Source organism: Copadichromis virginalis, linkage group LG10, assembly GCF_057382275.1.
Source record: "Copadichromis virginalis isolate Kocher_CV1m ecotype Utaka linkage group LG10, C_Virginalis_male_GT1.1, whole genome shotgun sequence".
NCBI lineage: Eukaryota > Metazoa > Chordata > Actinopteri > Cichliformes > Cichlidae > Copadichromis > Copadichromis virginalis.
The window spans coordinates 4,511,822-4,536,570 of record NC_140627.1 but is presented as its reverse complement, the minus strand read 5'-3'; the positions used below and the strand labels follow the sequence as shown (position 1 = coordinate 4,536,570).

At 42.5% G+C, this 24,749-nt stretch overlaps 1 protein-coding gene across 2 annotated transcripts in view; it reads left to right on the top strand.

The window, feature by feature from the left end:
* arhgap32b (Rho GTPase activating protein 32b) overlaps positions 1-24,749 on the top strand; it is a 132,306-nt gene that overhangs the window by 46,240 nt on the left and 61,317 nt on the right. For both annotated transcript variants that reach the window (XM_085469546.1, XM_085469544.1), the window contains exons 2-3: positions 2,554-2,861; positions 22,898-23,003. In XM_085469546.1, the coding sequence (XP_085325672.1) occupies positions 2,767-2,861; positions 22,898-23,003 (201 nt within the window). In that variant the 5' untranslated portion in view covers positions 2,554-2,766. The remainder of the gene's footprint in view (positions 1-2,553; positions 2,862-22,897; positions 23,004-24,749) is intronic.

The following is a 24,749-nucleotide window of genomic DNA, read 5'->3' as shown; positions in this document are numbered from 1 at the left end:
GGGATGAGCTGCCTTTGTGTGTGAGTTAACAGTAGCTCAGGGCAAGCTGTGTTTCCAACATGAAGCCCATGTCCATGTCAACAACTTGCCCGGGTTGTGCCAGGCCAGTCCGCTTGTGCATAGCAGTCAATACAGCCACGTGCTGCAGGTCAATAATGTGGTGGTTAAAAAAGGTGAACTGCGCTGTGCAGCATACAGAAAAGTTTATCATCTTTCCATTCAGACTTACTGCTTATATCAAAGACGGTCACAGGTCAAAAGAGTTCGTCGCTTTTCGATTGGTTTGGAAGAAGCGTAATCACTCTGGATTCAAGTGCATGCTTGTTATTTTCAGGACAAAGATCTCTGAGTCACTTAACTCATTCACTGCCAGCCATTGGCAGTGAATGAGTTAAACCCATTGACTCATTCACTGCAATTGACGGCTATAGACGTCAATGGCAGTGAATGAGTTAAATGTCTCAAAAGAAGGTGAGGCAAATATTTGGAGTCTCTAATACTGGCATTAAATTACTATCCATGTTAATAGATGACATGTGCCTTTTAAACATGGTGCCTTTTTTGCCTGAGCTACACTCTGTGTGCACCAGAGAGGCCGGAGGATTACGTATGCCCGGCAAGTCTGCCTCGGATGTAGAACCAGCTGCTTCAGTGTGGCTTGTGAAGATCCTCTTCCTCCTACGCTTTCTCCTCTCGCGCCCCACTCTTGGCACCATCCTCTTGGGATTACAGAGCGTAGCCATTGACTGCCACAGAAATCTGGCTCTTTGGCTCCCAGGGGATGTAAAGTTCTTGGTCATTCCTGTTGTGTCACTGTGATCTATTTTGTTGCACTGACATGTTAAGATTTCCCTGGGAGGTTTTGTGGTGGGTGGTATTACAGAGATAATACCAGAGATGCGAAGATGTTCTCTCCTGTGATTATAGTCACGGTGATGATTCAGTGGGTGGGTGATGAGCGCTGTTAATATTCCCTAAAGTCACCTTAATCACTGTACAATGCTCCCACTATGTGTGCTTGGCACTGAACACAGGAAGGAGTGCTAGCTGTTTCTATGACGTGCAGAGACCCCTCAGGTAGTAACTTTATTCCATAGTCACATGATGACAAAATAATTTAAAGCATTTTGCAATTCATTCATTTGAAGGAAAAACATAGTTTTGGTTCAGGTTATAAGTCTGATGTGTAATAACTTCAAAGGACTTTCAGCTCCTACATGTTTCTGCTTGAACACATAATAACCTGCATCCGCTAAATGGAGCAAGATGATATAAGGTGTGATTTTAATAAACAAAGAACAAAGTGAACACACATTTAAAGATTCTCGGTTTAAAAACATTCAAAGGCTGCAGGTGGATCTTAAGAGCAGTAGTGAACGGTAACTATAGCTATACGTACAGGTTGTTTAGTTGTTATAAGTGATGGATGCATCGATGGTGTCAGTTTGTAAGCCTCACATTTCCTTGTTTGCGCCTTTTGATATATCAGGGTTTGCATCTTATCGTGATATGTTACATTACTGTAAATTAAATCTTTGTCGAACTGTTGCCTTTATAGAATAAGCACTTGAAGATATTAGGAAGTAGTCATTTTTCAACACAGAAAATAATTTCTGGTAAGTAGTAAATTACATGATTCTTATATAGCGCTTTTCTACTCTTCGTAGTACTCAAAGCGCTCTATACAACATGCCATATTCACACCCATTCGCACAAGCACAGTCTTCTATAATTTCAGTGCTTACTAACTACCATTCATACACATTCGTACTCCGATGCATCTGAGAGCAGCTTGGGGTTAATATCTTGCCCAAAGATATTTGGCATGCAGACTGGTGAAGCCAGGGATCGAACCACCAACTTCTTTGCATGTGTTTACTTTGTCTCACTCCTTCATTTAACAGATATGTTGTTTACCAAAGAGTAACTGCCACAGGCTGCAGTAGACTGTAAAGCAAACAAACTGTTTTTTACCAGACTAACATGAGAAATCGCTGCGCATGATGGATAAGTTGAAATGCTGCTGCACAACCAACTCGACCAGTCAGAGGCCGGTGTTGAGCTTTTTGGTAAGCGTAGTAACTTTTGGCGTGAGATTTGCATTGCTGAACATCCTATGCTAGCATTCTGCTTGTAGTTTGTGGCTGACGTTGATGAGGGTGGAGAACACATTCGTTTGCTATAACCTTTTAGGACTTTCTGGAATGTTTTTGGAACTTTCCCTTGAAATCAGACCTACTTGTGGAGATGTGAAAAAGAATGGCTGACCAAAAGATGCGAGGACTGTAAAAAGACTGTTTGAGGATGGAGACTTCAGACAGCACAGCTACCGCAGCGGGAAAGCCGATGGAGCTGATGATGTTGTTTGACTTTTGGTTCACATTGGACAGCGTGTGCCATGTGTCGTGCAAAAGTCATGACTTATCTGGTCTGCTGACTAAAGTTAATTTGTTTTTGTTTTTTTTCTACCACCCCAATCTCACCCACCCCCCCACCCCGCCCGTCTTCGCACATCTTTTCCTGTGTACCTTTTACACCACATCATGTTCTCAGTCTTGTCTCTTTTCTTATTCCCCACATTCCTCTCCATCCCTCTGCTTTCCCCCCCCTCTGTCGAGTTCCTACATGTGATTTCTTTTTATATCGTTCCTCTTTCTCCCTCTTGCTCTACCTCTTCACATCCTCCCCCTTCCCTCCCGCCCCCTCCCTCTCTCCCCCTCCCTCTCCGCTTCTCTGGCAGGCTTCTCATTGCAGTGAGTCAGTATCATGGAGGCAGGCAGCGGGGCTGCCGCAGCAGTGGGGAGTGCAGCACTGGGTTTACTGGGAGCCACAGCCACATCCAGCCATGACATCTTGGACAGGTAAGCGAGCTGCATGAGGCTGGCACACACCCCCAGGAACACACTGCCCCCGACGTTCTCCATCAGAGTGGAGAGTGTGTGGAAGAGAAGGACCACACCTTAGGGCTTTGAATAGCATGTTAGTTTGTTTATACTCAGAAAACAGGTATGGAGAGTTTGTGAGCATCTGTGTGTGTTTTGGGGGTGAGGTCGGAGGATGGGAAGGGGTGTGTGTGTGCTTGCTTACTTACAGTAAGTGAGCCCATCTTCTTCTCTCTGTGCATGCGTGTGTCTCGTCTTCTGTACCATTACTCTCACTTCATGTGAGGCAAATGCACTGGCAGGCAGTTCAGTTTTTCAGCTGATAGTTGGAGAATCTGGTTTGTGCTCGTAAGAGTGTGTGTGTGTTCACGCTATGACACAAGGGGGGAGTTACTTGGCTTCCTCTGTGCCTGAAGGAGAAATGACACCAGGGTATGCGCATGCAGAGGAGGAGGGGAGGCATTGGTAAACGTGCCTGAGCGCTGTAGCTTTGCTGATAGGTTGAGTTTGTACAGCCCCCCCCCCCCTCACACTCCAGCACACACACACACAGACACACACACACACACACACACACACAGAAACCGTAAAGCCCCATAGCAACTAGCCATCACTGCTGGAAACTCCTCATTCAGACTCCCAGATCCCAGCTCCAAAAACCAGTGTCCCCATCGATAGGCTGAGTAGATCAGCTTTCAGCTAGTTACGTCATCTCTACAGCTGTGCACCCACACCCACACGGACTGTCGTCACACACACCCTCCCCTCAAGCATGCACATTCACAAAAACGCATATGGACTTTCATCCAGTAAACACGCATGCTTCACAGGGATGTTTTAGGACAAACACTGCTGTAGCTGTTCCAAGGTATGCCTCCCTGTGCATAGCGAGCTCTATCATGAGCCAGCGGGTGCTCCTGGAACATTCCGGTTGTTACGCTCTCTACCACTGAGGTATAAGTAATCTCCGACACGTTCCGGGGATCTCCTTTGACACATTATACAATGTGAGATTGCATAATGAAGGGAATGAAGGCTGTGAGTCATTTAGCTGTTATTTCCTTACTATTTCTGTTAGTCACCACTCGCATTTGATTGACGAAGACAGATTTTCTGCAGCCTTCTCTGAACTACACCTTTATGCTGTTCGTCTGAGCAGGTAGACAGAGGCCTCTGTCTATCTCGCCAACGTTACTGCTAATGTGGGCTATTCTCGCTGCTGGATTAGTGGCGTGTCGTGCGCATCTGTCTGTGTTTTTGCAGATGTGCTGTCTAGCTTAGTTTTTCTATTTTTTGCTCATGGTGTTGGGGATTACAGTTAAGGCCGCTCAGCTCTTCCACCTGCCCCTTTCTCAGTGCCCCTCCAGTCCTGAACTGGGTCTAAATCCTGTACTGAGGTTACCATGGCAGCAGCAGCTTAGCATATATGAGACAGTGGTCCCAGCAAAGGGAAACTATGAATTGGATGATTCCTTTTTTGCTAAATGTTTCCTGATGATGATGATGTATAAAGTATCTATACAGGAGTATGTCTGCTCAACCTGACACTGCAGATTATTTCTTTTTTCTGTGTGGGTAGGAGAAGGTTTTTGGCTTGACCTAGTGCAGTATAAAAGTAGCCGGCTGAATCGTGGTGGACAAAGTTTGATCACAGGATCAGGAGCCGGGACTGACGAGTGACGAGAACCCCAATTGGGGACACGAGGGCCTCAGGAGGTGACGCAGAGCTGAATGCTGTAAAGCTGCATGCTGTTTTGGGATGTCGTAATCAAGTCTGGGATAAGCGGACCACAGAGCAGGATGGAGTGCAGGAGGAGGCCTATGCAAACGAACCAAATGGATCACATTGCTGGTAATTTAAGGCGGGCGCAGGCTGCTGGGGGTATAGCTTTCATGTGTTGATTCAGGGATCTGATAAAACGTTAATGAGTAACTTGATGTTTATCTGAGCTCACAAGATGTGCAGGTTTGAGCTGAGAGTGCAGCATGTTTTTTAACATGTCACCCAAGGGCAAGTATGTCAGTTTTTACTTGTGAATATACATTTACTTTTTGTTGTTAATACTGCTAAACACATTAAAACAACTGAGTCTTTCTGCTTTGACAAGTCTGAGGAAATATCCTTGATTATGTCATAGTGTTGTCATCGTTTGTGATATTGTGTTTTTGGCGATTAGGTTTAGAGACTAGTGTGCAAGATCTGAGGAAATTACCACAGCAAGGGTCTAATGAAAGATCATTTTGAGTTGCATTGTGGGAAATCTCTGCCTTTGCTCCTTTCTGATTGTTTTGATTTTGCAAAATGTTCAGAGACATATTACGTTGCAGCCTTTTAAACAGAGTGGCTGGGTTTACAAAGCATACACAGCTTATGAGTCTATGGGGAAGAAAATGCCATCTGATTCAGGATAACATCATTTGTCTCGTGACTATGGAAGTTAATCATGAGACAAGTTAAATCTTTGAATAGGAAACATAATGTTTGGATCTTGGGCAATGTGGTGACAAATGTCCTAATAAGAAAAAATAACTTTCCTATATGTAGCACATGTTGTACATACATGTCCAGACTCGAAAACAAGCATCTTAAAACTATATAGCGCAGAAGTCCCACCCACTTGTTTTTCAAACCTGGGTTTGCGAGGGGCAGCCAGTGAGAAGAAAACTGCCTTAAAGGGCACCAAGGCCCAGTATAAGATACATAGGAGTTATGTGTTAATTGGGAATCATGCAAAGCTGCTCCAGCAAATTCTAAAGAAATAAAGGTGCAGTTTGAAATGAGCAGAACATGTCCCCTTTAACAAACTCTTCCAAGTGAATTAATCAGAGAGGCTTCAAATTCAGATTTGGTTCGTGTCCTCTGAAGAGCGTTGCAATGCATCATTATGGAAATTGCGACTTTTCATTGAACAGTGTTTCATTGAACATTGTTGCCGTGGCAACATCCAGGCATACAATGTGCGGCCGTGAAAAAGAAAGTTGTTTTAACACAATTGTACATTGTCCAATGTTCCTATGCTGAGAGAGACATTCTGTGTCGTAGGGCAACAGAAAGCCGACAGTAGATGTATTTCCACATGTGATGTGCAGCTTCGTAACAATTATGTAGATCCATTCACTCTTAATGTCTAAGAGTGAATGGATCTACATCAGCGGTCCCCAACCTTTTTTGCGCCACGGACCGGTTTATGCCCGACATTATTTTCTTTTCTAAATGTACTTGTATATTGTTCACATGTTGAAATAAATTACCAATCAATCAATCAATCAATTATTTTCACGGACCGGCCTTTAAGGTGTCGCGGATAAATACAACAAAATAAAACTAGTACCGGTACCGAAAAAAAGAAGATTTATTCATAACACACGTGAAAAGACCCAGGAAAACAGAGTTAACGATAAAAACGATAACAAAATAACGCTGAAAACCGATAAAAACCCTGAAAACCAGACATTTCACGCTTGAGCCTCAACTCTCGCGGCCCGGTACCAAACGACTCACGGACCGGTACCGGTCCGAGGCCCGGGGGTTGGGGACCGCTGATCTACATGACGCCAAAGCCCCTCAACTCTCTCACACTAATGAGCACAAAGGTACAAGGACCCAATCACTGGTGCTTGGAGATTTAAAATCTTTTAGTCCTTAGTCACTAGTCAGCAATAACCCAGGAAAATGCACTTTTTAAATTATGATTACATTTATTAAGAGAAATAAGCTGTCCAACCTACCTGGCTTTTTCTGGAAAAAGTAGTTACCCCCTCACTTGTCCCAGACCTCTTTTACCTTGTCAACAGTCAGTGTTCATGACTCAACAGCAAGAAAGAGAATGGAAAAAAATGGTATCCAAGGGAGAAAGCCACTGCTGGACTAACAGGATCATCTCACTTTTACCAAAAAACATCTTAATGATCCACAAGACTTTTTAAAGGTTTGCATTTCATTACATCTGTCATAAAACTAACACAGCATTTCATAAACTGAACAGCACACCACCAGTCAAACATGGTTGTGGTAGTGTAATATTCTGGGGCCGCTTCAGGACCTGAACAGCATCCCATAATTGATGAAACCATAAATTCTGTTCTCTGAAAGGAGAATGTTTGGACCTTGAAATCAGCATGTCCACCTCTGAATTTAACATAAATAATAATATTGTAATAAAAATTACAAAGTGTGCCACTTATCGCAAAGTTCATATCTGACCCAACAGCATCATTATTCATATATATTCGTATATATCCACATACGTATCTTAGATTTTTAATAATATATGCTGCCCAGCAGCCACGCTACTCTTTAATGGTTGGTTAATGGTTATTACAGTCGAGCATTTATTCCATGCCCAGTTTTTGCTGAGCAACAGATATACTTAATCAATAGCAGAGAAATATTTATGGAGCCATCAAGACATATTTCAGTTGAGCATTGATAGCTGCTGACCCTGTAGTGCTGTTTAAAAGTACAGCTGGAGCACAACAACATGCCGGATCAGAGCTTCCCCTTCATAGGATGAAAACAGTTCATTAGTAACTGGTAGAAATATGTGGATGGAAGTCCCGTCTGTGATGCCATATGTAGGACAGATAAACTGCCTCACTGGGATGGCAGCTAAACTGCTGGCTGACTGGAGAGACTTCCAGCCTGTGGATGAGATCCAAAACATGCATAAGGTTGAAATCCTGTGCGCTGCCTACTGATGGATTCCACCCTGTTTGCTGTCTTTCTATCCATTTATTGCTGCTCTTTGCTTTCCCAGATTTTTTCCTTTTAAATGGGAAATGACATGCATCAGACTTTACTTTTGATCTGCTCAAAAGAACATTTTATTATTATTATTGTTATTATTGATATTTCATAGCCGGTCAGAGAAAAAAGCCCAGTTTTCGATTGAATTTTCACGTATTGATGCCCTGAATAGAACATGCCATTTTTCCAATTGAGGTTTTTTGTCAGGCACGTTAGTTTCCAGTTGATGCTCCATGGATTATCCAACCCAAAATTATAAGTATCAAAACTTTATAAAAAATGGTCTGGTCTTATTAACTTAATATCTAGAATTTTAGTTATTGTACATTATCAGGATGTTCTTTGTGACCAAGACGTGAGGTGATGCAAGAGTTAAAATGAAAAACCAGAGTGCATCAAACTATTTGCAACATGAAATGTATTTAACTTTGCTTTTGGAACCTTGGGAATCCTGTTTAACTTGGAGTTAGATGGGAATCTAAAATAAGGGAGGAAAATGACACCTGTGGAACCTGTTATATGCAGTAGCAGAAGAAATGCAAACTGATACCCCTGAAAACCACGTTGTTAGTTGTTAAACCAAGAGAAAAAAAAACTAGTGGACTTTTTTTCTTCTTTCTGAGACAGAAAACCTATAAAATGTTTTAAACGGAGCAAATTATAAATGGACGAAGTCAGGAATTGGCCAAACAAATTCACCTCAAAATCCAAATCCATTTTGGAGCTGTGTGAAACCACTAATACATTTCCTCAGTAGTTGCTGATATGTGAGGTGCTTTGCTCCATGTATAACATTGCAAGCACAAAAAGTCAGTTTAGTTTGCTGGCTGATGTTAGCTGTGCTTGCAGGTTTTTTTCCATGTCGGTATCAACATCCCCGGTGCAGAATGCGGTTACACCCTGCTTTGGATGCTTGCTTATATTTCAGTTTGATCTGATGAAGCTGATGTCCAGCTGCTTTGTTGTTTAAAAAAACAAAGCAAAACAAAAAGAGATCAAAGTAGTGTAGATGAGTGCTGGTTAACACGGCTATCATCTGTTTTCTAGCCCCCAACACGTTTACAACTGTCATTGTAACATCTACTGACAGAACATTAATAATGTCTCTGAGTTCCCACATTATGAACTGATCACCTGCATGTCTTTGGACTGTGGGAGGAAGCCAGGTTACCTGGAGAAAACACACAGGGAGACTTGCTGACCCCATACGGGAAAGCCCCCGCTCACAGTGAGGTGCCACTGCTAAGCACCACATCACTGTGCTGCCTCTTAGCATTCTTGTCAAATCCAAAATCAACCAAAATGCAGATTTTTGTCCTCTCATGAAGCTGAAAAATCTCCAGAGAGCACCACGAGTACCGAGTTCTGCCATTTTTTCGTAGACACAAAACAAACAAATGTTACTGTGTTGCCTGCATAGTTGTCAGGCTTTGGTGGCGCTACAGCAGTGTCTACATGACTGATTAAAAGTGTGATAATCAAACATGGTTTTAATGATGAAGCTGAATGATAACACTGATTGTTGGGCATTTCGGCACTGAACCCAGCAACGTCTTCACCGGTATTGAAAAAGGTGTAATATGATGTAATCATGGTAGTCGTGAGATGCAAGGGTTCTGTGCTTCAGTTTCACAGCTCCGCACCGGAGTTGTCAGAATCCCAGAGATCTCACTTCAGAGGCTTTATGGTGATCACATTCAGGCAATGATATGATGTGCTTCATGATAGAACTGTGAGATTCTGATAGCTCTGTTCACCTAAGGCGAATGCAGAGTTAGTCATATAAATGTCAGGAGGCCATACCTTCATCTGTCTTGAATAGGACGCAACCCTTTGTTTTTAAAGCATGTGCTTTCAGGTTTCATTCACCAAACAACTGAGTTATATTTACACATCGGCCTACCGGCAAATGCCCAATGGCCAGTCCAGCTGTGTTAACCTGCAACCAAATCTGCAGCTCCACACAGCAATGTTACGACTTGGATTATATCGTATAACTCGTAACTCTTATGCTAGCTCCCCCCTGTAGCCTACTGTCTGAAATACCCGACGGTTGCAATAATTCTTTAAGTGTTATTTTTTTGGTATTCTAATTTCACCGAAGTTTACTAAACTCAACAAACTTAATATTACTTACCGGGACATTTATTCTCTCCTCATTTTCTTTCGCCGAAAAATTGTTTCCTGCGGTGCCTCTTTCGCGCTTGGCTCTCCTACCTTTGCTAACGTGATGCTCATAGTGCAAAAGCCGATGCTGCATTCACTTACACTCGGATATCTGAGCTTCACTGTGAAAACATAACCGTCCATTTGATATTTGATTGAATTTTATTGTTTTAGCTTCGGGGTGGCACCTGGGGTGGCCAGTCTGGTTGGGAGGGTGGTATTTTTTTTTTTTTAGAGCTCTGGCAGTGCTCATCCTTTTCCACCTTGCACAAAGAAGCAGTCCTGATGATGGGTTAGGGACCTTCTTCAGCCCTGTCCAGCTCTTCTGGAGCTCTTCAGGAGGAATCGGACTACCTGTGCAACCTCTGTAGGGTTAGATATCGCCTCATGCTGTCAGTTATGACATTGACCCTAGCTTGTAAACAACAGAAAATGTGAGTAGGGAAAAGTGTCAGTGGCCTCCACCTGTAAAGCCACTGCTGTTTCCCGGGGTTGTACCACTGTTGCCTCTGCAGAGCACCTGTTGCTAATTTTGTTAACACCAAAGCAGCTGAAAATGATTAACAACACCCTCTGCTACTCGGCTGCCCAGGACAATATCCTGCAAGTTAACGTGATGCTATACTCAGATTAAAATGTGTTTCTTTTCTTTTTTGGCTGTGTGTGTGTGTGTGTGTGTGCGTGTGTGCGTGTGTGCGTGCGTGCGTGCGTGCGTGCGTGCGTGCGTGCGTGCGTGCGGTTTTTAGTGAAATTTCAGCTCGGTTTCGGGATATTCAATCACTGAAAGGAAATGTATTAAAACAACAGTGGGGAACTAAAACTAGTTCCACCTCTGTGAGGGAGAGACTTCCTAAGCCTTTTATACGTCTGAATATCTGAAATGTGAATACTGTTCCAGTACCAAAGATGATATAGACTCATTTATGCCTCTTGCCAGAGAAAACATTCCACTGTATATAAAACATAAAGAAATAGAAATTGCAGAGAGTTAAAACCTTTCGCTTCCTTTTTGATGGTAATTAGCCCAAAGGCTTAGGAAGTCTCTCTGCGTCACGGAGGTGGAACCAGTTTCAGTTCCCCACCGTTGTTTTCATTCATTCCCTTTCAGTGATTGAATGTCCCGAAACCGAGCTCGAATTTCACATAAAAATTTCTGGAGCCAGAGGCAGCTCCTAGAAGCTGGTTATGTTATATTGGATAGCCAGGCCCTGCCCAGCTGCTTCTCACGTTAAAGTACAGTATGTTGATTCACAGACTAATCAGTGTCCTAGCAAGTCTGTCTGTAATAGCGATGAAGTTGGCTGAGTTTTTAAATTGCACACTTTTAAAACACAAAGTCATGGAAGGAACCGAAAGAAACAACTGTCACCGTCAGTGCAATAAACTGCTTTCTTTCAGTTCTGGACGTGCTGATTCACTAGCTTATTCCTTGTGGATAAATTATTGACTTGAAATATCAATTTAAACTAAACAAATTCACTTAATTCTTGTGAGGCCGAACATGAGGCAGTATACTCCCTGCAGCCCCCATTTGCTATTTGCTGGATATCTCTTTCACCAAACCAGTGCCATGATATTCTCTGGAGGGTAATATTGGCAGTTCTAAAAGTGGCATGTATCCATGTGTGTTCAGTTCAGTACAGAAAACATGTTTATGCTCTTAAGAGTTGCTCTCATAAATAGTGATCAGAGCCACCCAAACTGGCATTACTAGTTGTTGTTGTGCTTTGTCTGTATTTATTCATGTCTCATCTCTGACTTTGTGCCGTTTACCTTTAGACTCGCCTTCATTTGCAAATTACTGCTCGTCAAGTGAGTGATTTCCGTCTTGTATGCATGAATATTTTTATTCATGCTTTCAAATGCTGTTCTGGACTCATTCTTTGTGAGTGACTCTCAGATCAATATGGAAATTACTCTCAAAGTTTAGTTGACCCCAAGTCCCAAAGGTACTACAGAACTGTAATGGAAGCATCTCAAATTCATTTCACAGCAGGAGAACAAGCCTAAACATTCAGTCATAAGCATTCACTCCAGCCAAAAGAAGAACAACAGATGGTGTCCCCACAGCGTCCAGTTGTCGTCGTCATAACCAACCATCACAGTCAATCAGTCAGTCTGGGATTACACAGAGAGACGACGCTATGATAGGAAAAAGCCACAATCAGTCTGAGGAAAACTCACTGACACCATGACAGGATTTAAGTGTTTTATTTGTCGTTCCTTACATCAGATCTGGCTTCACAGATTTGTTCTTTTGTCTTCTTTGACGCGTGTCACTCATTAATCAATTATATTTATTGGTTATACAATCATAGAATTTACATAGTCTTAGTTTTTCATTAATGAGTATTAGGGGGTATTCTGTTTGTTATGCGATGGTAAACAAAATATCTTCACGTTTTGGTCTCTTCAAATAACTTGAAGATGACACTTATTGCTCTGGTGTTACAGCCACAGCCCTCTAATAACTATTCAGCCAACCCTGTAATGTACATACTGGTGGCTTGTGTCTGCACAGCCTGGCCTGATTAGTTTTGCTAATTGCAAAGTCTGCTTCAGTAATGGCTCAGATTGTTTATTAGTGGTGTAACCATTTTCTTTTCCACAGTTGTTTTATTGTCCTTTTCAAACCTCTGGGGAAAAAGGAAAAGCATGATGATAGTGGGCTAGACTCCCATTTTATAGCACAATGTTTAAAATACAAACTATAGATGTAGCCACAGTTTAGTGAAGTGCAGGTGTTGGTAAATGTTTTTGGTGTTTCTGTCTTGGCGCTGGACGCGATAAATGAACGGTGTGTCTGACTAACAGAGACGTACTGTAGGCTAATCTCAAGGTAGCACCTCCCCAAAGCAAACCCTGCTTTATCCTCTGTTATTCTAGTGAGACCACTATGCACAACACGATCCTCACGTTATATTCATAAGACTTGAAAATAGCAATTGAGACTCATCAGGAAAGGGTTTACTGAGCTTGTAGTTAATTTGCTGAACAGTAGATCTTTATGCAAATGGACTTTTTGCAGAGCTGCCCCATGCTTCCACGTTGGCTTCACTTTTCAGGCCCAGGAGCCACATCCATCTTTTAAATACAGTTTATGGTATTTGTCCACAGGACTTGGTTAACGAGGGCAGCACAGCATTTCCTGACAGCGAGGTCTGGGTTTGTATCCACCATCTGGCTGGGGCCTTTCTGTGGCGTTTGCGTGTTGTCCCTGTGTTTGCACGGGTTCTCTACGGATTCTCCGGTTTACGCCATTAGTCCAACAACATGCGCCGTTGGGTTAGGTTAAAATGACCACATGTGTGGTTGTGACTGCTATCTCTGTGTCTAGGGAGTAGCCTGCCCTGTGGTAGCTGTCATAGTCTCCAATGGAGCGTCCTCTTTATCTTCAAACTAGTATCTTCATTTGAAGGGTGAGACCTGCACCAGACGGACCTAAAAATGCATGAAAAACCACAGGATTTCTGTTCGTGGCTGAGGACATGTTGAGTCAGACATTCAGTGGCTCCAGTACTGAGGCAGCCTAATAGAGGAGAAATGAGAAAGTTGAGGTTCAGGATAAATGTGGGGAGAGATTCATGGCTTTCATTTTCAGAGCAAAAAACAAGCTGCTGTTGCTTTTCGTGGCGTAAAATTGTGATGCTGATGGAAATGCTGGAAAACTAGTCAAGACTGAAACTTTCACACAGTCTCGTATGTGGAGTTCGTTGCATTTGATCTTACACAATTGGAGAGAGAAAGATTTGACTCAGCAGGCCGGGAGCTTAGCAGAGGGAAGTTTTCTGTCAGTTTCTCCTCTTATCTGTTTTTGTGGCTGGGAAGAAGGTAGGCAGGAAAGCAGAGACGAGCGCTGTTCAAGATGAGCAAGCTTTTCTGGCTGCAGTCTTATAAGAATGTTTGACAGAGAAGCTGTGGAGGGCAGTCTCTTTCTTTTTACATGCAAACTCGGAGGCATTCTGAGAAGTCTGTGATTTCACTTCACTTTTGAACAGAAAAGGTGGCACTGGGCGAATAAAATGCACTAAAACGGTTGGCCTTTCTGTGGTGTCTCAAAGTGCTTCACACTTTGTCAGTAGTTCCTCAGCCTTCCCTGATAAGTGCTGCTCAAAGCTTGTCATCATGCTCAGGCTGTGCGACAGTAGTCAAAAAATTCTGAAGGCCTTCTCACAAGTTATTTCATATCATTTACCGTGTGGCCAGCGAGCTGACTTTCAGGATAAATAACTGAAGTCAGGGAAGAGCCCAGATAATACTGGCCTGTCAGAGATACTTTGGTATTGGATTGATGTGTCCAGTATACATGGGAATGCTGCTGTAATGTATAAACAGTGTCTCACACTCTATTTTTATTTTTAAATCTAATCCAATATATCCATATTCTCTCATCACCACCCAAGAACATCCAGTATTGGTTGTTTGTGGGATGAAACATTTCATGCAAACTGATTTGTTTGTAATCACATTTTTTTTTAAATAAAATATTTCTTTCCAAGAATGATGTGTGGACACATCTGCTATGTGCACTCACATACTTTCAGACTAAGACACTTTTAACAGCACATGTACGATGAGCTAGCATGATACTTTTCGTTGCCATGACAAATGGATTATACCTTCCCTCCATAACTTTATCAAACACTTTTACACAATCCAACCAAAGCTCTCGATGGCTCTGGTTCAGATTCAGCACTCTTTAGAAGAGAACTGTCACAGCAGTGTGTTTGGGCACAGCGCTCTAGTGTCTCCAGTAGAACAAATGTTAGTTGGATTTGGTTAGTATGGAAGGAAAGAAGCTCCGCTGACTGGGAGGCCCGACTGGAGGATGGAGATTAAAGAGCTGAAGAACATTCAAAGGGATTTCCCTTTATTTTAGAACTTTCCAGAATTACCTCTCACTAAATATTTAATCTTGCATTAAAGGAGGACGTGACATCACTGAGTCATGGAGTAGCTTTATTAGACTCTCCATCAAGGAGAACGCGGCATTTTGCCAATAAATAAAAGCCATAATACTTTCTGCTGGTTCTGTTCCAGTAGCCTCTCTTAAATTTATCAACCTAGTATATTGAATAATGCATAATGAGTCAAATGCAAAACGCCTGAAATAAAATAGAATAGAGTAGAATAGGCCTTTATTGTCATTGTACATGCATAACGAAACTGTGGGTGCTCCACACTATCAATGCTGGAATATACACTCAACAAAAATATAAACGCAACACCTTTGTTACTGCTCCCATTCCCCATGGGATGGACGTAGAGACCTAAAATTCATTCCAGATACACAATATAACCATCCCTCCCAAACAGTGGTCACAAATCAGTCCAAATGTGTGGTAGTGGGCACATCTGCTATATTGAGATAATCCATCCCACCTCACAGGTGTGCCACATCAGGATGCTGATCTGACATCATGAGTAGTGCACAGGTGTACCTCAGACTGCCCACAACAAAAGGCCACCCTGGAATGTGCAGTTTTGTCTCACAGCAAAATGCCACAGATGCCACAAGCAATGAGGGAGCGTGCAATTGGCATGCTGACAGCAGGAATGTCAACCAGATCTGTCGCCCGTGCATTGAATGTTCATTTCTCAACCATAAGCCGTCTCCACAGGCGTTTCAGAGAATATGGCAGCACATCCAACCGGCCTCACAACCGCAGACCTCGTGTAACCACACCAGCCCAGGACCTCCACATCCAGCAGGTTCACCTCCAAGATCGTCTGAGACCAGCCACCCAGACAGCTGCTGGAACAATTGGTTTGCACAACCAAACAATTTCTGCACAAACTGTCAGAAACCGTCTCAGGGACGCTCAACTGCATGCCCGTCGTCCTCATCGGGGTCTTGACCTGACTCCAGCTCGTTGCCGTAACAGACTTGTGTGGGCAAATGCTCACATTCGATGGCGTCTGGCACGTTGGAGAGGTGTGCGCTTCACGGATGAATCATGGTTCACATTGTTCAGGGCAGATGGCAGCTGAGAATGTCCCAGTTCTTGCATGGCCAGCATACTCACCGGACATGTCACCCATTGAGCATGTTCGGGATGTGCTTGACCGGCGTATACGACAGCGTGTACCAGTTCCCACGAATATCCAACAACCTCGCACAGCCATTGAAGTGGAGTGGACCAACATTCCACAGGCCACAATTGACAATCTGATAGACTCCATGCGACGATGTGTTGCACTGCATGAGGCAAATGGTGGTCACACCAGATACTGACCGGTTCTGGGTCCCCAGACCCCCAATAGCGCAAAAAACTGCACATTCCAGGGTGGCCTTTTGTTGTGGGCAGTCTGAGGTACACCTGTGCACTACTCATGATGTCAGATCAGCATCCTGATGTGGCACACCTGTGAGGTGGGATGGATTATCTCAATATAGCAGATGTGCCCACTACCACACATTTGGACTGATTTGTGACCACTGTTTGGGAGGGATGGTTATATTGTGTATCTGGAATGAATTTTAGGTCTCTACGTCCATCCCATGGGGAATGGGAGCAGTAACAAAGGTGTTGCGTTTATATTTTTGTTGAGTGTAATATAAGTAGCAAACAGCAAGAATAATTAGCAAACAGGAGAAATTAATACAATGAAGAGGGATATACAGTGGGGCAAAAAAGTATTTAGCCAGCCACCGATTGTGCAAGTTCCCCCACTTAAAATGATGACAGAGGTCAGTAATTTGCACCAGAGGTACACTTCAACTGTGAGAGACAGAATGTGAAAAAAAAATCCATGAATCCACATGGTAGGATTTGTAAAGAATTTATTCGTAAATTAGGGTGGAAAATAAGTATTTGGTCACCTCAAACAAGGAAAATCTCTGGCTCTCACAGACCTGTAACGTCTTCTGTAAGAAGCTTTTCTGTCCCCCACTCGTTACCTGTATGAATGGCACCTGTTTGAACTCATCATCTGTATAAAAGACACCTGTCCACAGCCTCAAACAGTCAGACTCCAAACGCCGCCATGGCCAAGACCAAAGAGCTTTCGAAGGACACCAGGAAAAGTATTGTAGACCTGCACCAGACTGGGAAGAGTGAATCTACAATAGGCAAGCAGCTTGGTGTGAAAAAATCAACTGTGGGAGCAATCATCAGAAAATAGAAGACATACAAGACCACTGATAATCTCCCTCGATCTGGGGCTCCACGCAAGATCTCATCCCGTGGGGTCAAAATGATCATGAGAACGGTGAGCAAAGATCCCAGAACCACACGGGGGGACCTGGTGAATGACCTGCAGAGAGCTGGGACCAAAGTAACAAAGGTCACCATCAGTAACACACTACAACGGCAGGGAATCAAATCCCGCAGTGCCAGACGTGTTCCGCTGCTGAAGCCAGTGCATGTCCAGGCCCGTCTGAAGTTTGCCAGAGAGCACATGGATGATACAGCAGAGGATTGGGAGAATGTCATGTGGTCAGATGAAACCAAAGTAGAACTTTTTGGTATAAACTCAACTCGTCGTGTTTGGAGGAAGAAGAATACTGAGTTGCATCCCAAGAACACCATACCTACTGTGAAGCATGGGGGTGGAAACATCATGCTATGGGGCTGTTTTTCTGCCAAGGGGACAGGACGACTGATCCGTGTTAAGGACAGAATGAATGGGGTAGAGATGGCACGATACCACTTTTTTATGTCCGATACCGATACCGATATCATAAATTTGGATATCTGCCGATACCGATATGAATCCGATATAGTGTTTTTTAATCAACAAAACTGTTTTTTAAAATATCTTGCTGCATTTTGCAAGTCTGCAAGTTCATACTCAAGTTTAAAACAACAACTACACTAAAGCTATTCTGTTATACCTGTATACAAAAAAAATATTTCATAGTTCAGCAATACTGATCAATCTAATAAACTTAGACCTACACCATCCTCCCTGTTCTGGTATTTTAAAGAGTACTTAGCGTAAATATTAAGCAACCTAACTAATAGGGTTCCAACTCCCAGCAACAACAAAAATAAATAAATAAAAAATAGGGAACCACCCCTCACGCTCCACCTCATGATGCTTAATCAACGTAATCAACCTTAATTTGATGCAGTGTGAAAAAAAATGCACAGAAATCAATTATTTTTCAAGAAATATTAAATAGATTCAACATCTTTCTTCAACAAAATTGCAGACTGCACAGATGGTACCTTCCCAAAGGAAAATGTACTATAGCTTACTAGGGTATATTAGACTTAATAGTCACTATATACAGTAATTGACTTCTATTCATTTTACATCAAATTAAAACTTTGGGTGTCAGATAATTATTTATTAAAAGCTCGACATTTTAAATGAGAATAAGAAAGAAAAGTATGTCTTTGTGCCCCCTTTTCCCTGTTAATGCCCTATCGGCCCCCCTGGCTAAACTTTGCTAGATCCGCCCCTGCACAGTTACCAGCCGTCAGCTACGTAGAAAAAGATCCTGGTGTAGAAAGTAATATTAAATAAATTGTAACAACAGCTTATCAAGCTTAAACGTGCTGCTGTTGTTCAGCCGCTGGTTTGCTCTTTCTGGCGCAAAGTGGACCAAAAACAAACAAGAGAGACTCACGACAGAAAAGCCGATCAGCTGATCATTTAAGCAGTTTCACGATTGAAGTAGCAGCCGGAAAGCGAGAGGCAGTCGCTTGTTAAGCTTAACGTGGGAATGCTTTACAAACATTCAGAGATGGACTTACACACTTGCTTTACTTCTCTCGGGATAACTTTGTCGGAGATGAAATGCCAGGTTGCTAGCGAAGCTCCAAATGCTATCCAGACCACCGACAGGTCCCGCATGCCACAGCTGCTCTATCACGTGATGCATACTGCTCCGACGTTCTGAGGCGAGTTACGGCGTGTTGCAAGTTTTGTGAGGTGCTTTCGTGATATTTAATGGATCGGATTACATTTTTTATTTTTCTCCGATATCCGATCCAGTAATTTAGGTCAGTATCGGACCGATACCGATACGTAATATCGGATCGGTCCATCTCTAGAATGGGGCCATGTATCGTGAGATTTTGAGCCAAAACCTCCTTCCATCAGTGAGAACTTTGAAGATGAAACGAGGCTGGGTCTTCCAACATGACAATGATCCAAAACACACCGCCCGGGCAACAAAGGAGTGGCTCCGTAAGAAGCATTTGAAAGTCCTGGAGTGGCCTAGCCAGTCTCCAGACCTCAACCCCATAGAAAATCTGTGGCGGGAGTTGAAAGTCCGTGTTGCTCGGCGACAGCCCCAAAACATCACTGCTCTCGAGAAGATCTGCATGGAGGAATGGGCCAAAATACCAGCTACTGTGTGTGCAAACCTGGTAAAGACCTATAGTAAACGTTTGACCTCTGTTATTGCCAACAAAGGTTATGTTACAAAGTATTGAGTTGTATTTTTGTTATTGACCAAATACTTATTTTCCACCCTGATTTACAAATAAATTCTTTACAAATCCTACCATGTGGATTCATGGATTTTTTTTTCACATTCTGTCTCTCACAGTTGAAGTGTACCTCTGGTGCAAATTACTGACCTCTGTCATCATTTTAGGTGGGGGAACTTGCGCAATCGGTGGCTGACTAAATACTTTTTTGCCCCACTGTAGATACAAAACAAAAATATATATACAAAATAAAGCGAGAGGCACATATTAGATGGTGCTTGGAAGTAGTCCAAAGAAAAGACTTCATCTGAATGGAGTCTGTGTGAGTGGCTTGAGTGATGAGGGTTACTAAGACCATGGCTCAGTTTGGTGAGGTGGGTGGGCAGAGTGGGGTGTGGGGGGATATAGTGTTTGTTAACAGTCCCAGGGGAAGAAGCTGTTTGTGAGTCTGGAAATGTGGGACCTGATTGACCTGAGGCGCCAACCAGAGGGTAGCGGGTCAAACAGGTGATAGGTGGGGTGCAAGGGGTCACCTGTGATGACCCTGGTTTTCCTGACACAGGAGGATCTGGAGATGGCCTCCAGGTTATTCTTCCTCAGGACACAGAGGACGTGCAGCCGCTGCTGGGCCTTCTTTACCAGGGTCGAGCATCATAAACCAGAGGACTTTGGTTTATTATGAGTAAAATCAGTTTAAGTCAGTTTCCTCACTTCAGGTCAATCAGCGCAGTGCAGTTACAGACAGCTATATCTCCCTGACCTGTTGTTCAGTCATGTCTAATCAAGGCTTTTTATCTCTCAGGCTTTTCAGCGAGGGTCTTTGCTAGGTTGACTGGCTTTATCGGGCCCACAGGGAATCAGGTCATATCTGTACTGATGAATGTTCAGGACCTTGTTTTGGATTTTGCTGCAGTTGGAATGAATAAAATGCTTTCACACTACTTTTGTTGACTGTTGAATGTGTCAGTTGGTATAGAGTGTGTTTATTGTTCAGTGGGTCTTAGCCCTGGTTTTAAATCTCTGACTCTACATTAAATTGTCAGGCAGAAGAAAAGCATCATACCTTGAGTGAATGATGAAGTAATTTACATGAAAAATTCTGTAAAAAGGTTTGGGAGTAAAGAGATGTAGTCATTGCTAAAGTTGGCTTCCGATATCTCGTCTCAGAGTCTCGAGCCCTTAAGTCCAATTATCTCAATGCAGAGATCTTGTCTCAGAGTTAGTTCGGTCTGTCATCTTGCAGCTGCTGCAGATCTTCCATTCTTCCCAAAACTGCCTTTTTTCCCCCTCTTTCAATTTCCTCTCTTGTCTACAATGGTTAAAACACATCCTTGAGGCAACTGTTTGTATGTGAATGAGTGAGAGTGTGTGTGTGTGTGTGTGTGTGCGAGAGACGGCTCTATGGAAACAAGGTCAGTTCAGACAGATGTCTCATCAACTTCAACTTGTTCTCTCAGAGTATTGCAAACTCATTTGCCCTCATCAAATTATCCACTGTTCATGTCATGTTTCATTTCCTGACTGTTACATTCGAGATGCCTCGAACTGGACCCTGCAATCCATACATATTAAGTTTATAGTCATGGACAAGTGATAAATCCTCTTTTAAGGATCAGCATTTTATGTTCTGCAGTTTAATAGGTTTAAAATGACACTTCCAGACATTTATTGAAAATAAACCCAAGCTTCACATCCTTTTGATTACTGGATATAAATGATTAAAGCATAATAAGTGATTCGTTTTAGTGTCTAAATACAGTATTTTGCCTTCTGGCATTCCACACAGTTGTGAACAATTCAACTGATACATTTGTTTAGTACCTGAGGCACTGATCTCAAAGTATACGAAACTGAACATGCTTACATATGAACTTACTTCTTCACACACCCAAATAACCCAGAACATAAGGAAATAATAAAAAAATAAAAAAAAGCAAACAAAAAAACTACATCTTATGCAAAAGGTACAGTCTGATGGGAGACTCTAAGGTCGTTGGATGTTGCTAGGATAGTAGTCTGTAGGATAACTTTGAAGTGAAGTTCAGTGAGCTCCTGTCCTGAAGAGCACCACAGATGTGATGTTTGGGAGGATCTATGGTACTGCATGGGGAAGTCAAATAAACAAACTGGTACCCAAAAAGTTGATTCTGTGTACCTGGACGCAGCGCTTTCAGTGGGAGAAACATGTCCACCCCAAGGATCTGCTCTGCCAGCACAGACAGAGTAAAATAGAGTGCCAGAAGGATTACCATGATTTATACGTTGGGGGAACCAAACAACCTCTGGCTAAGCGGATGGCACAACATAGAGCTAACTTTTCATGCCAGGATGAGGATGTACACATCTTGGGCAGGGAGGAACACTGGTTTGATTGGGAAGTCAAGGGGGACATTTCTTTCAGTGTCATGATTGCAGCAATTCCCCAACTCTCTGTGAATGGTACTCAGCCATTGATCCAATGGTCATCAGAATCAGAAAGGGTTTTATTGCCAAATGTTGAGCGGGTTTACAACATTAGGAAATTGCTGCAGTGCTTCAGTGCAAACATACTGTTATAAATACTGTTATAAATTAAGCTTAAATAGACATGAAAATAAAAATGAGAATAAGAATTAAAAGTGCTAAGTAGATAGATAGATATATACATGATATATACATGAGTGCATGACAATTTGCATTAATAACCAAGAAATTGAAGTCATGGCCCATTGTTCGTCAGTGGTGCTAGTGCCAGCCCTTGTGCAAATGTACTGTTTATAAAGTTGGGGAAAGTCAGCTGAGACTGAAGAAGACTGAAAACGCTACGTCTAGATGAACAGAATCAACTTTTGGGGATTTCCTTACCTAAGTGATTGAGCATACATGAAGATGTAACAAACCGGTATGCTATGTGGCTAGCTAGCATCACCCAACATGCTGTTCTGCAGTAGAATTTTGTAAACGTAGTAATTGTTGTAGAGCTTGTATTTAAAAAAATAAAAAATAAAAAATAGAAAGAAATGTTATTGTAATTAACCCCATTGAAGAGAGTTGGGTTTTGGTTATTGATAGTTTTCTTTTATTAAAACTTGTGACACGTAAAGAACTGTAAGTGTGAAGAGTGCTCGGTTATTACAGCTCACCTCGGTATGCTCCACAGAGCTGGTAGCACTGTGCAAAAGATTTGAGCCCACCCCGTTTTGTTTTTTTTTGAAAAAATATTTCTTTATATTTTAATGCAAATATAGTATCTCTGGTTCAACTTGTCTTTAGTATGCATAGAGGTGGTCAGCATACTAGTACAGGAGTCTATAACCATCCGTAAAACCCAGCCTGTGTCGTACCAGTGGTGATGGGAATCTTGTCAAAATTTGATGGAATTATGAAGGTAGAAAGTGGACTTTGATCCACCATGTAATACCATCTGGAAAGCGTCTGATTGGCAGTGTCTTTGTTTTTCAGTATGACAATAATCCCAAACGTATTATTTTATATTTTCCTAGCAAAATATAAAGGAATAAAGCTATGTATTAGATTTAAATGCATTGAAAAGCAACATTTGGGATTCTATTTATTCACTCGTACTGGATAAATTCATATTTCATGAAGTTGAGATCGTTATACCAGGCATTTGGCATAGCACTTTCACATATATACATACACTAAGAGTGATACTGTGATAGTCCAGTGTGTGCCATTTGAGTTCTAAGCTTCTGTTTGTGTGTGTCTGGCTGCAGGGGTCTGAGACCTGGACGTCATCTGGAGGACGACGACCTTGTGCCTGAACTGGCTCACATCCATCCCAGAGAGAGACCAGACTGGGAGGAAACCATCAGTGCCATGGTGAGAAACACTTGACTTTTTTTAACATGGATTTTTAATTAGAAGCATCATCCATCTTTTCTTTTTCTTCTTTTTTCTTTCTTTCTTTTTTTTTTAAACCTACCCACTTATGCTCAGAGTGAGCTGCTTGAAATATCACCCTGTGGCTGGGTGACTCCCCCTCGCTGGGTGATGGTAACAGGGTGTTAAAGAACCGTTATAAACCAGATTAATAGTGCTTGCTTGTCAGTGAGTACTACATCTAGAAAGAAATGTGGCCTGTGAAAGTAATCTGATGCAATCTTTTTTCCAAGGAGTATGTACGTGTTCCTCATTCCTTCATTCTGATGGGACTTTAAGTTTGTGTGTGTGTGTGTGTGTGTGTGTGTGTGTGTGTGTGTGTGTGTGTGTGTTTTTTGTTTCCTTTTGTTTTTTAAATGCACTAAGACACAATTTCCTGTATTCCTGTATTCAGACTGTTCCAGATAAGGAGAATATACCTTTAACCAGTAAATGAAAAATGGATTAAGATTCTTATATCAAGCAGGCTTATCACTGTAACGTTCTGCTGATTGTTGATTGTTGATGGTAGAATATTCGGGAGGGAAGAAATGTCATAAACTGGCTTGTTGCAACAGTGGCATCCTGTTATAGTACGACAGTGAAATTCAGCGACAGTGAAATTCAATATATTTGTATACATTTAATGCAGGACTGTCAGTTTCTACCATCAGTTCAGCTCCATCAACAAAATACATCATTAGTATTTGCAAACATTAAAAAAGCTTTGAAGAAAAAGGGAACCAAAATCCAGGTATCTGAGGTCCAGATGACTCCAGCCTGCAGGGGAAATTGTGCACCTTTCACTTTTGCCATGCATTTGTGTCGCCAGCTCATTTTGCTGTGTTTGTCAAATGTGATCTATGTAAAACCTTTAAGTTGAACTTATTGTTTTGTCCTGTGATCACCGCACTTCAGTAAAGTCAGTCATTCCTGACACGTCTGATCCATGATCCAGTGAGAACACCTCCCCACCCTGTCGGCTTGTTTGTTGCCTGTCACTTCCTTATCAGTCTGTTTTTAAGCCACTGGGCCGATGACATGTCTGTCTCTCGTATTGAAAACTGTCTCTCTTTTGCTCCCAAAAGCCTGCTGAACCTTAATGCAGACTGTTGGTGTTCTAAACCTACCACACTCCAAGCTCTTCGCACAGATCGGTCATGTACAGATCGGTCTGATTATTTCATCTCTCCGTGCTCGTCCCATTCACCAGACGCCATTCATTCATTATTTCCTTTCCTCTTATTTAGTTCGGGTCTTGCTTCCTGCATCGGCAGCACCGTGAAAATGAGGCCGTCTCCATGGTAACATGTCGAGCCACCCGTGGTTGGCGCGTGGTTGGAGCGGTATCACGACTGCTCATTTCGATCGGGCAACAGAGAGGAAGAGAAACAGCAAGAGAAATCTGAGCAACCTATTGAATATTATTTAGAGAGGCGGTGCTTTTAATACTGCGTGTGTGCGATTGTTTGCTCAGTTTGCGATACGGCTGTGTCCACTGGGGCACTATGCATCATTTATGTCTCCAGTGGTTGGAAGACATGATGAAAAGAAGTGTGAACAACTTGGTGTAAGCTGTCACACCAACGCCCTGGTGCACTGTGTAGGCTAGATCATATTCTAGTAGAACAAAACCCGCACGCACCCGTGCAACGTGATCATCATCAGCAACTTAAATACCTGCAGTCTACATGACATGCAACATTC